The 12,899-nt window shown below is 29.3% G+C and overlaps 1 protein-coding gene across 1 annotated transcript; it reads right to left on the bottom strand.

Annotated features, from left to right (window-relative positions):
• Window positions 1-425: 425 nt before the first annotated feature.
• Window positions 426-2,230, bottom strand: LOC100246036 (cytochrome P450 71D10). The gene is made up of 2 exons (XM_010657579.3): window positions 1,301-2,230; window positions 426-1,079 (listed from the first exon to the last, which is right to left on the bottom strand). The coding sequence occupies exons 1-2, from the start codon at window positions 2,192-2,194 to the stop codon at window positions 456-458; spliced, it is 1,518 nt and encodes a 505-aa protein (XP_010655881.1). The 5' UTR covers window positions 2,195-2,230; the 3' UTR covers window positions 426-455.
• Window positions 2,231-12,899: the final 10,669 nt, after the last annotated feature.

Here is a 12,899-nt window from a genome sequence, read left to right as displayed (position 1 = left end):
ATGATGATCATGTGTGCACAAAACAAAAAATTAAAGGAATTTTATTTATGAAATAGGATCATCTCCTTTGGGTACCTGCCTATCATCGTCTTGGGCCAAACACAATGATTCATAAAAGTTGGAGAACTAGAAATTTTGGTTGTTAGCATCAATTGTATGGTTTAGGGAATTGGAAGCTAGCAAGAATCTTGAATCAAGGCAGTTGCCAAACTTCATATTGAAAACCTTGGCATTGATTCATTTGTTCTTGCCCGAACCAGACCTAATGAGCCTAGAACCAGGACATTGAAGCCCATTTAGGATTGATTTTAGGCCTCCCAGAATCACTTTTACAATAACTTTTTTACAACTAACCAATCTTGTAGCAACTTTTATTGTATTAATTATTAATATAGAGTTGAAATAGATAATACATATTGCAGCAAGTTTGCATTGATCCAAATACAAAACACCCATCAATCAGCATGCGATGGATTATAAGGAATGGGAATTAAGTGCAGATCTTGTTTTCTGCGAACTGCTAGGCCGAATGCTTCTGTCATGTCTAGATCCTCTGCCTTCATTCCATTCGGGAGTTTCCAGTCAAAATGGTACAGCAAATTTGCCAGTGGCAGCTCAATACCAGGCATAGCAAACAGTATGCCTGGACATATCCTTCTTCCAGCACCAAATGGAATATATCCAAAATCAGTACCCTTGTAATCGATTGAACTATCCAGGAATCTCTCTGGGTAAAATCTCTCAGCTTCAACCCAATAATCAGAATCTCGGCCAATTGCCCATGCATTAACAATGATTCTAGTCTTCTCGGGTATCTCATATCCATTAATCTTACACATCTCCCTACATTCCCTTGGAAGTAGTAGAGGAAAAGGAGGGTGTAGCCTCAAGGTTTCGTTCACTACTGCTTTTAGGAATTTTAATTCATCAATGGCAGTTTCATCCACATGCCCTTTTCCATCAAACACCGACCTTACTTCAGCCTGTGCCTTCTCAATCACTATTGGGGCTTTCAGCATTTCCGACATTGCCCACTCTACAGAAGTGGATGTTGACTCGCCTGCACCACCGAAAATGTCCTGAAAGAGGATTGATCAAAGTGATGAGCAAAAATCATAGGTGATGCAACATTAATTCACTACATATGAGACTTGAGCTCATAATCGTTGATTCTTGACATTATCAACCAGACCTAACTTTTCCATTGGCTGTAAGCCATTAAGGAAGCTGTATTTGTTGTGGGGAAAAAAAATAAAAAACTAAATTTTGGCAAAATTGAATCAAAAGATGGGGTACTGACCAGTATGACTGCTTTGATGTTGTTGTCAGTTAAGGGAAATTGAAGATCGTCATTCTGTTGAAGTTTTAAAAGAACATCAACTAGATCTGCCTCCCCTTCTAGCTTGCCTGATTGTGTTTTCAATTTCTCTCTATGCTCATCAACGATGTTTTGGAGAATCCTATCAGTCATCCGAAATACCTTGTCAATTTTGTATCTCATTCCACTGATCAGGTCAAGCCATTTGACAGAAGGATACATATCAGCAACACAGAAACCAGAAGCCGTCTCCACGAGTTCCTTCATAACTGATAAGAATGCATCTTGGTCTTCGCTTTTTTTACCAAAGGCAGCTCTTGCTATAATGGAAAATGTCAAAGAGGAAATTTTCTCTGTAAAATTGATTTGCAATCTTGAACAAGATGTGACCATCGTAATGAGATTTGAAATCTCCTCTTCCCTAACCGATTGGAAGGATTTAACACGCTTAGCAGTTAGAAGCTCAACCACACAAATTTTACGAAGTTGTCTCCAATAGTCACCATATGGAGCAAAAGCAACGCCGCTACAATCATAAGATAAAATCCTGGTAGCAAGAAGAATGGGCCTTTGAGCAAAATTGGTATCATGGGTTTTCATAACTTGTTTGGCCATCTCTGGTGATGAAACAATCAGTGTGGAAACTTCACCTAGTTGTAGCCGCATGAGAGGCCCATACTTCTTGGCCAAGAGAGTTAGGGAGCGGTGAGGAAGTGAGCCAACAAGCTGATGCACGTTTCCAATTAGAGGCAGTTTCCATGGCCCTGGGGGCAGCTTTTGAGTTGAGATGTTGGCTTTGGATCTCTTCCCTATCTTGTACAGCATGTACAGAAAGAGAAGAAAAGCGAAGAGGAGAGAAGAGGAGGAGAACTCCATAAGTAGAGAAATTAATCAAATATCAGTGAAGATAAATGTTAGAGGTTTCTTAGAAGAGATACCTTCTAAGTTAAGCCTGTTAACAACTTTTAAAAATAAGCCACTGCTGCCGCCATTTTTGGCTTGTATTATAAAGCTGTTTGGTCATCTCCTCAAAGGATGAACTTGTAGATCTCCGTGACCTGATTGTGTCGCACATAAAATAATAAAATAAGAAAGATGATTGATGGTGGCTGCCAATTATTAGCTACATGAATGGGTTTCTTATTTTATAGCCTATTGCTATATCTTGAAAATGATAGGATCATAAAAAAAAGACATGAATACAAACGAATCTCCACTCAAAAATCTGCCTACAAAGATTGACCATTTATGAATGAGGAAAATGCGCACTCACTTCAATTTAAAGAAAAGGTCGATGCTTCCTCTCATCGGTTTCTACATTTTTCTTTTCATATTCTTTTTTTCCTTTTTCATCTTTATCATTTTCCATCTGCAATATATTTTAGTTTAGAATATATTCTTATAAAAGTTATTTATTAAAAAATTATTTACTAAAATATTATAAAATAAAATAATGAAATAGAAAATAATTTAAAGAAAACAAATTTGAAAAAAAAATATTCATATAGATTTATTAACATTATCAATATATATAAAAAAAATATTAACATAAAATTTATTTAAAAATTATCACAAAGAAAATAAAATTTTTAAAAGTGCATATTTCATAATATTATTCCAATACTAATAATAATAGATTATATAAGATTTATTTGCAATAAAATTTGTGTACCATAATCAATAATGATTTAGATAAGAATAAGATTTATTTACAATAAAATTATTTACCATATTAATTATTTAGATAAGAATAAAATAAAATGGTCAAATCATATATTATGTTAAAAAAATAATAATAATAAAAAATATTTCATTCATGTTATCTTAAAAGAAAAATTAGAAAACATTTATTTAATGTAGAAGACTATGCTATCATTTGAACAATAAAATTTACTAATATTATAGGAAATTTGAAATATTGTTCATATAATTAAGTTTTTGGGGTGGCAAATTTTTAACATAATTTCGCTCCCAAGTATTGTTATTCCATTCCCAAAATTACTAAAAGTGCTTAGAAAATAAGTAAGTGCTCCCAAAATTACAAGTATTGCTATCAAGATTAATCATTCCTTTCCATAAATTTGTAATTTGGATCTAAGGGGTAAAAAAGGGTCCAATTCCTTTGTATATTTGATCTCATTGTTTTGTATAGTTAATCCTATGACTTTGAACCTTGATTTTATTATTTTATACCTTAATCTCATTATTTTGTACCAAGATCTCATTGTTTTGAACGTTAATTTTATTACTTTGTACTTATATTTCATTATTTTGTACCTTAGAGCTCATTTAGTCATATTTTCTGAAACTTGTTTTTAAATAATACCTTTAAGTTAAAGAACAAAAATAATTTTTTAGTGCTTTATAAAAATAAGGGTGTTGGGCAAGTTGTTTTTAAAAAATAAAAAACAAAAAAAAATTGTTTGAATAAATTTTTTTTTAAAATAATTATTTTGTTTTGGTTTTATAAAAACATTACAAATTCAATTTATATAATATAAATTAAATTTAGTTCAAGTGTTATTAAAAATGAAAATATTTTTTTAATTATAAATAAATTAAACAAAATGAACATTTTTTGGTAAAACATGAATAATAGTATTATAATAAAATCATAAGTTAATTTTATTTTATTTTTATAAAAAAAATACTATTTTAGTATATGTTAGAAAGATAAAAATATTAACATCTTCCTCATTTTTTGGGTTACAAATGAATAATAAATATTTAAAGTAATAAATTTTAATAATATTTTATTTAAATTGAATAATGAATAAAGTTTAAATTTTTTAAAATGAGTCAAAATTTTCATTTCATGTATTCATTTAGAATTGAATTATGAACATAATATTATAAAATGTTTTGATTTTATATGTAATTAATTAGATTGGTTTTTTGAATTCAAAATTATTTTTAAAAATTAAAAAATTCATGAAATAATTTAAAATTATTAATTATGTCTTATTTAGTTTATAATTTATATACATAAATTCAAAAAATATATTTGTGTGTATTGGAGAAATGGTAAAGTCATGACTCAAAACTTTTAATGATTAAATAATTATGTGCAAAATAATAATAATAATAATAATAATAATAATAATAGAACTGTTATGAACCAATTTTTATCTATAAATTTATGGTATTAATGAGTTTATTATTTGAGTTTCAAATTATTTTTAAAAATTACTAAACTTGTTATAAACTCAGCACATTAAGTTTTGTTTATTTTGAAACTCTTTGCCTAGTTAAAAAAATTGGAAAATAATGATATATGTTGAAGAGAAACAATAGAGTCATTTTAGACTAATTTTTGTCCATAATTTTTTGTATTGATTGGATCATTATTTGAGTTTTAAGTTATTTTTACAAATTACTAGACTTGTTAATGAATCTAACACATTAAGTCTTGTTTAATTGAAGTTTATTTATCTAATAAAAAATTATGTGTATATATATATAAAGAATAAACTAACCCAAACATGTAAAATAAATTTTAGTTAATTACTTATTAATGTTATTGAATTCCATGACTTTGTAGTGTTAATTAAATAGCTTTTTGAGTTTCAAATTATTTTGAAAATTACTAAATTTTATGTATCAAGTACAACTTGATTTGAAATTTATCTGCTTAATGAAAAATTTTAGAGAAATTTTAAAAAGTATGTGTATTTTAAAGGAATATCCATTTTAAGATTTTTAGTATCTACATTAATCATGGAGAGAGAAATAGAATGATATCATGTTAAATTTACATTCTATATATATATATTTAATTTTCTATGTTTTCCTTTTATTTTTAAAAACTAGTGAAAACAACTTTTACTTATTCTCTAAAAACTATTTTCTATTTGACTTTGTTTTTAAAAACTATTTCCCAAGAACAATATCCAAACAATGTTAAGAATTTTTAAAAATAATTTTCTATTTTTAACAATAGAAAACTATTTTTAAATCACACAGCCAAATAAACTCTTAGTTTCTACATGTTTGTATTTTGGTCTCATTGTTTAATGAAATGAGTGAAATAATTTCATAAATACTCCTATGAGTGGATGTCATGCCCCAAAACCTCAGGGCATAACGGTCATTTCACATCTCAAGCCCAAAGGCTCAAAGTGAAAATGACACAAACATTCATCTTGCAAGTGGAAATTACCAAATTTCTTGTTCAGAGTAGTAGAACAAAAATTCTAAAATCTTCTAATCTCAACTTTTAAACCAACATATCAATAATAGTATTATTATCCAAATAACTTCAAATTGAAATCATTCATACAGGAATTGAATTTTAACATCTAAACAATGTCCAAAATAAAGTTTGAACAAAATCTTAACAAAGAAATTCCCCAACCTATCCATCACTCCTCACCTAAACTGAGAGTACCTGAAAAATTATCAACAAAGGGGAATGAGCTCAAAGTCCAATAAGGAATATTAAAACAGTTTCATGGATTAAATAGTTTCAATCATGCTTACAAATAGGAAATCCAGTTTAAAATGATTTTCACAAAAACGTTTGAGTTCAAATATGTTAATAAATTTTAAACTGTTTAACCAAAGATTTTCATACATATCAACGCCATTTCACATCAAATTCAAATGAAACACATTTCAAATATTTTCACTTTGATTATCATATAACAAATGGTGTCCAATTAAGTAGGACTTTACAAATGAATAACTAGTTTCAAATTTGTTCAATTTAAGGTGAACAAAACCAAAGATTAACAATTATAACCTATCGACTAGAGCCATAAGGTCAACTATTATAACCCGTTGATTAGGTCTATAGAATATCAACTATTATAACTTGTTGATTAGGGCAAGAAATGTCAACAATTATAACCTGTTGATTAGGGCCATAGAAATCAAAGACAAACATTTCATTTCATTAATTCAAACTTACAAAACAAAATATCATATCTTCACTATTTTCATTTTCATTTTTCATAAACAAAGAAAATGCTCAAACATATTTTTCATGCAAAATATATATTCGATCCATACACAGAAATAATATTTTTATACATTTCAAAATACAATATAAAAATGAAATTATTTCCTTTTACAAAACTGCATTAATTTCCCTTACCTCAAAGCACTCAAAAACCTTGAAGAATTAAGTTTGAAGAATTTACTCATCACCTAATATAATATCATACAAAATTATCTAAAGGTATAAATTTGAAAATCCTAAAAATATTTTATTTAGTATTAGGGATCCTAATTATTTTCCCATGTTAATATTATTACCACCCAATATTATTTTCAACTTCTTAAACAATAATAATATAATTTAATGAATTTATAAATTTTTATAAACCCATATTTCTTCCAAATCTTATTCTAACCATTCATTTCTTTGTATACTTAAACTAAATTAAAACTTTTATTAAAAACAATTATTATTATTATTATTATTATTATTATTATTATTATTATTATTATTATTATTACTATATTTTTCAATACCTAGTAACATCCAAACAACCCTACTGCACGTCACTCACAACCATCCAAATCACACAATTCTTACTACTATTATTAATATTTTCCAAAACCTTCCTTCTTTCCGTGCACATGCATCCCTTTTGTTTTTGTTTTTGTTTTTTTTCATCACACTTCTAGAAAATCACGTAATCCTTTTTTTTTTCCTTCAACCAAAATATATATATATATATTCTTCCATATCCAAAACTATAATTTATTTTCTTCTATTTTTTTTATTAATTCAAATATTTGAAACTTTCCGATATTTATTAATAACTCTATTCATATTCATAAATTTTTAATCTTTTTGATCTAAAAATTAATTTAAGAAACCCTAATCTAGATTGAAATCTTCAAAAAAAAAAAAAAAACATCTAAAGTGTTCAAAACTAATTAATGAATATAAAATACTAATTTAAGGATTAAAATTTTACTTGAAAAATTGATCTTTAACCCTAAATCTTCAATTCTTCAGCCCTCTGCTCTTTGATATTTCTAATATTCGTGTAAAAGGGTTTTTTGAGTAGAGAAGATAAGAAAGATCTAATTTATACATAGAGATTTTAAATACAAAAAGGCCATTTTACCTTTATTAAATTAATTTAATTAGTTATTTAATTTTTTATTTTAAAATTTATGATTTTACCCCTTAAATTGGGTTTGGGGCACTATAGTGGAATTCTTTCATATTAGAGTAACTTAAGTGGATGAAAAATTAGTTATAAGAATTAGTTTATATAACAGTTTAATATAAATGGGGTAGATTTAATTTTTGTAGAAAATTGATCATGAGAGGCTTTCATTATTTAAAGGGCGATATAATTAAAAATATTTTATAATATTTATTATATAATTTCATGATTTACAAAATGAGAAAACATATATTTCATGTACATGATCTTATATATTATCCCGTTCCACAAATATGTAACTTCACATGCAATGGAGAAATTTTAACATAATTCTCCTCCATATTATTCAACTCCCAAATGTAGAGATTTAGCTCCTAACTGTAACAATCCACACCCAACTGTGTAGATATTGTCTGCTTTAGGCCCATCACGACTTTAAAACACGTCTATAGGATTAAGAGGAGTTTATACTTACATACTAGTAAGAACTTTTCCCTCTATCCGATGTGGGATATTACACTAACAGTTGTAATATTATACTATATGACAAAATTCAAATATTATATAGGTGGAGTTTTAATATAATTCCATTTCCAAATGTTGTTATTCCACTGCCAAATGTAGTAATTTTACTTCTAAATATAGAAATTTCTCTCTTTAATATAGAATCTGGATATTACTTGGACAAAATCACAATATTTCTTATATCATCATTATTTTATTACTATGCTTTGGTTTAAGTTGAGAAAGATTGAATTCTATCTTGAAAGTGAATATTTTAACAAGTTTGAGTGCTATCAATGATATATACCATTAACTCATTTATGCAATACAATAATATCATACTTCACTAATTAAACATATAATTAACATTTTTTTAGATTGTAATAATATATTTTTTTAATAAAAATTATATGTAAATGATATATTAATTAATTAAAATATAAAACATTATTTAACTACACTCAATGATCAAAATATCATCATTTGCAAAAATATTAGAAAATATTGAAAATGAGTTTAAAATTTTAGATGAAAAATATTGGTAGGATAGAGATGGATAAAAACTTATAAAAATATTAGAAAAAACTTTTAAATGATAGAATAATAGGTACATATATTGAGGTTTTTGGGTTGAAAAAACAATATATGTATGATATAGCTTGTGATATTAAAAAATAATATAACACATGTGTTTACAAGAAATGTGAATTGTAAGAGTGTTAATATAATTAATGTTAACATTAAAAATTTTTTAATAACTTTAAACTAATTAAAATTATTCAAACTTTTGTTAGTCAATCTATATTTACTTAATTTTCTAATAAAATTATCTTAAATGCCTTTAATATATTTATGCTTATTTCTTTCTTTTTAAAAATAAAAAATAAAACTTCCTAGAAAATTATAAATTTTTTTGAACCATTTATCATTATATTTTGGATAAAAATTGAATTATTCAAAATTTTTAATTAAGATTTCATAAAAACTATTTTATTTGAAAGTTTATTTTGAAAGTTCCATTAAAAAGGTTGTTTAAAATTTCTTTTTTGATAGATTATTTAAATTATTTCTTTGTTTAATATTTATATGTATACCCTCAATATCCATGTCTCAATCATCTTATTTCTTATCTTTGAGCCTGCTTGTTCTTATGATTCACTGAAACCCTAACTTTTAACCCTAAAATTCTAATCAGTTTCCATTCTTTAACCATAACCAAACCCCTGTTGATCCTCCTCCAAAGTGAAAAGAATTTGTTTTTTAAAAATATATAAGAAGAAAGGGGGAAAAATGATTTGGCATAAAGAAAACATGAATTTAGGGATTAAGAAGGGATTAACATTTCTACAAAGGTTAGGATTCTTTGAAAAATAGGTTTAAGGAGAGACATTTAAAAGAATTGGTACGGAAGGAAGAATCATGCGGTGAACAATGAACCTCGGAAAAGGGATGCAATTATACAAATCTCAAAAGAATAGAACATGAGCTTTCATTACAATATTTAATTTTTTATTTTATCATATAATTACCATAAATGCAACCAAGGTTACAACTCATTCCAAGTATATTATGAAAATTTTGAATCATACCCAAAAGTACAAAAAATAAATAACATTATATATTTATTATGGGATCATTCAAAATATATATCGTTTTTTTTTATATTTTAAACTCAATATTGCCATTTCCATAATAAAATTCAGTAACGAAATTAAAGTTTCTATTGTCGCACCCCACATGGTCCATGGGAAGTCATGTAAGACTTTTACAACACACTATTAAAGTATTTTCTTAAGAATATAAACCCAATAAAAAAGTAAAATCAGGTTGATTGGTGGACTGTGTGTGCGTAACCGTAACCCTAAATCTGGCAGTATTCGATGGAGAGTGGGGCCGTGACATTCACATTCAACAACCTAGAGTATTTTTCAACAAGTGATTAAAAAATAATTATTTGATTGATAGATTTTCTACTTGGATGGATGTTACTTAATTTTCAAACTTTAGAATATACAAATTCATAGAAGAATTAATGCATGTTTAGAAAAAAAAATTGGGTAAGTAGGATATGAAATCAAGGTGGGACCAATTTAAACAGTAATTTAGGAAAGCTTAATTTGGAGGATCCAATCAATCAAAAAGTAATCATCCTTTTAGGTAACCCACTTGCCACCTTCTCCCACAAGCACTTGGCCCAGAGTAGTTAAATTGTCGAATCAAGAGTCCCTTGAATAAAAAAATAAAATAAAAGAAAATAAAAGGTTAGTGATGGTGGAAGAGATAATGGAAATGACATTAAAGAGAAAGTGATTGATAATAATGTAAAAAATAAAGAGGAAAAAAAAGTAACAACATTAAAAAAGAAATACAAAGATTTGCATGATAAGACATAAGCATACTACAAGAAAATAAGAAGTTACAGAAAAAATGAAAAAAGAGATTTGGAGGAAGAAGAGATTTTTAAGATTAGAGATCCCTTTATCTAGGTGTGTAATACAATGAAGGACACCAAGGATCTAGGATATGATCTAGGCGCACTATGAGGAATTTCATAAAAATTATGTCATCCCACCCTCCCGAGAGCGCTGGAGTTGGAGGAGAAGACAAGGATAAAAATGCCAAAATTGAATCCAAGTTATTATATTTATGTTAATCCAATTTAAGATAATAATTAAAGAGATGGAGTAAATTAGACAATGATTACTTTGTACAAGTTTTATAATTGAATGCTAGTGAAAATCATAAGCAATAATAAACCAAAAATTAAAATAATGAAATGCAAAGAGAGAAAGGAAGAGAGGATCCAAATGGGATAAAACCATATATGAAAAACGGGACATAAAATAATAAAATAATATTTCATTAATATATTTATATTATGATTTCAGTTGTCAAAAAACATGACATGATGTAAAAATAAATAAAATTTCATTAATTTATGTTATGATTTTAGTTGTGTGGGACCCCCTCTACAAGGTTGTCCTAAAGTCCTCTACTCTCTCACGGTCGTTTGGGTGGGCAAGCCGTCTAGGAGATTGTCTTCAGTCGTATGGCCCAATGGCCCTATGGCCGAGTGATTAATTCCTCCTAAACTAGGTCAGACAGATAAATCCTACATGAATGCAGTACGATTGAGGCCCAACTATCCATCATGCATTTACTCACCCATTAATGTGTAGATTACACGTTAGGCATGCTTCATATTAACTATAGTCATTATTGGAAAACATTCCATCCTTAGTAGCTCATCATGGCAAGACAGCTGTTATGCATTGGCAGTTAAGGTGCTATTAAGACACCTGAAAATACGTTACACTACAAAAAGAATAAATAACTATGCAGATTCTAAAAATGGTAAGGACTTTTGTTCTGAAAAATTCCCTTACTTATTCCATTTATTGACTTTAGCATCGGAAGGGCCTGCCTGTACAAACCATCCAGACAGCCTTTTGTGTAGGGACTATAGTCGTATGCATCTTGAGAGACTTAAACGGAATTGTTGGTCGTTTCTTTGATCCACCTCTTAGCTGCTAGAAGAAACCACTCACTCAGATCATGTAACAACATTGGCGTCATCTGTGGGAATGACAAAAAAAGCATACTAGCATGATGGCCAATACATCTAATGCTTCCTAGTCAACTACTATGGCTGACCAATTCCAAGCTTGGCAAGTTAGAATGGAAAGAAAGTAAGAAGAAAATAAGCGTCGTATGTAGTAATTGATCCAGCAAGCTAAGAAATTGAGATAGGAAAATCAAGAGTTGGGAGCTCAAATGGTTGAGGAGTGTCGCTTGCAGAGCCATTGCACCCTTCCTCAATAAACCAACCCTAACTGGAGTTGTAGCTAGACGACACTCTCATCCTAACGACACATAGAGTCGTCTCACCATACATATGAGGAAGACTTTTCCTCTAGTCACTCTCTTACTTGGCCTGAATAGGCTTATGCCTCAACTAGCCAGTCCTACCTCGACAAGACTGCTAGTTCCAACAAAGGAAAGTGAAAAATAAGACAGTGACGAGGCTTTCGCATGTCTGAAGCCATGAAGGCCCTTCTAGGACCCCAAGACTAACGAGCCCAAGCACTTTCGAACATATCCGATGCCTTGAAGGCCCAGTTGGGCCAACAGAAACATGAGGCATCACCAAGCTTCCAGTCTCTGCAGGTGGAGCTGCCAATAGTGCTCGAGCCCATAGGAAAGACACCCTTAGGCTCCATTAACTGATGACTGGATGATATGCTCTCCACGTCGTTCAACCCTCATATCATAAGCTACGAGCCTCCCAGGGGTTCCTGGTGCCCAAGTTCACTATGTACGATGGTATGAGTGACCCATTTGATCATCTACTGCACTATCGACAGTTGATGACATTGGATATTGGGAATGATGTACTACTTTGCAAGGTATTTCTTGCCAGCCTCCATGGTTTGGCCTTGTCATGGTTTCATCGCCTCCCTCAAAACTCCATCAATTCATTTCACAATGTTTTTGAGGCATTTGTCGGCCATTACTTATATTTTACGTGTCAGAAGCATAATATAAACATCTTATAGAAAATTAAGATGCAAGAAAATGAATCGTTGAGGGATTTTAAGAAGCGGTTTGGCTAGGCGGTACTTTAGGTTGAGTCCTTAGCATGGATGACATTCTCTAGATCTTCAAATGGAGCATAAGGCCAAGTACTTTGTTTTTTGTGTCCCTTGCCAAAAAGTCGCTCCCCTCAATGGACGATTTGTTCAAGTAGGTGGATAAGTATGTCATGCTCGAAGATGATGTTCGAATAGCTTCTTTGCAGGTTCTGATCATGAACCGGCCAAAAAAAAAAATAATAAGGCTAGAAGCTCAAATCCCTAAAACAACCAGTCCAGATAAGGGGGATGAAAGTAGGACAGATGACAACAGTAGCCTCTCAGGCTCACTTCATTGATCATCTAATATGAGCAGTTCCT

Source organism: Vitis vinifera, chromosome 10 (genome assembly GCF_030704535.1).
Source record: "Vitis vinifera cultivar Pinot Noir 40024 chromosome 10, ASM3070453v1".
Classification (NCBI taxonomy): domain Eukaryota; kingdom Viridiplantae; phylum Streptophyta; class Magnoliopsida; order Vitales; family Vitaceae; genus Vitis; species Vitis vinifera.
The sequence above is the reverse complement of the archived record's forward strand: the minus strand, read 5'-3'. Positions and strand labels throughout refer to the sequence as shown.

Bases quoted from the DNA above. Each gene is read 5' to 3' on its own strand.
- LOC100246036 (XM_010657579.3), bottom strand. From the start codon at position 2,194: ATGGAGTTCTCCTCCTCTTCTCTCCTCTTCGCTTTTCTTCTCTTTCTG. The intron at 1,080-1,300 runs GTCAGTACCCCA...ATCCTCTTTCAG, and splicing joins ACATCAAAGCAGTCATACTG to GACATTTTCGGTGGTGCAGG.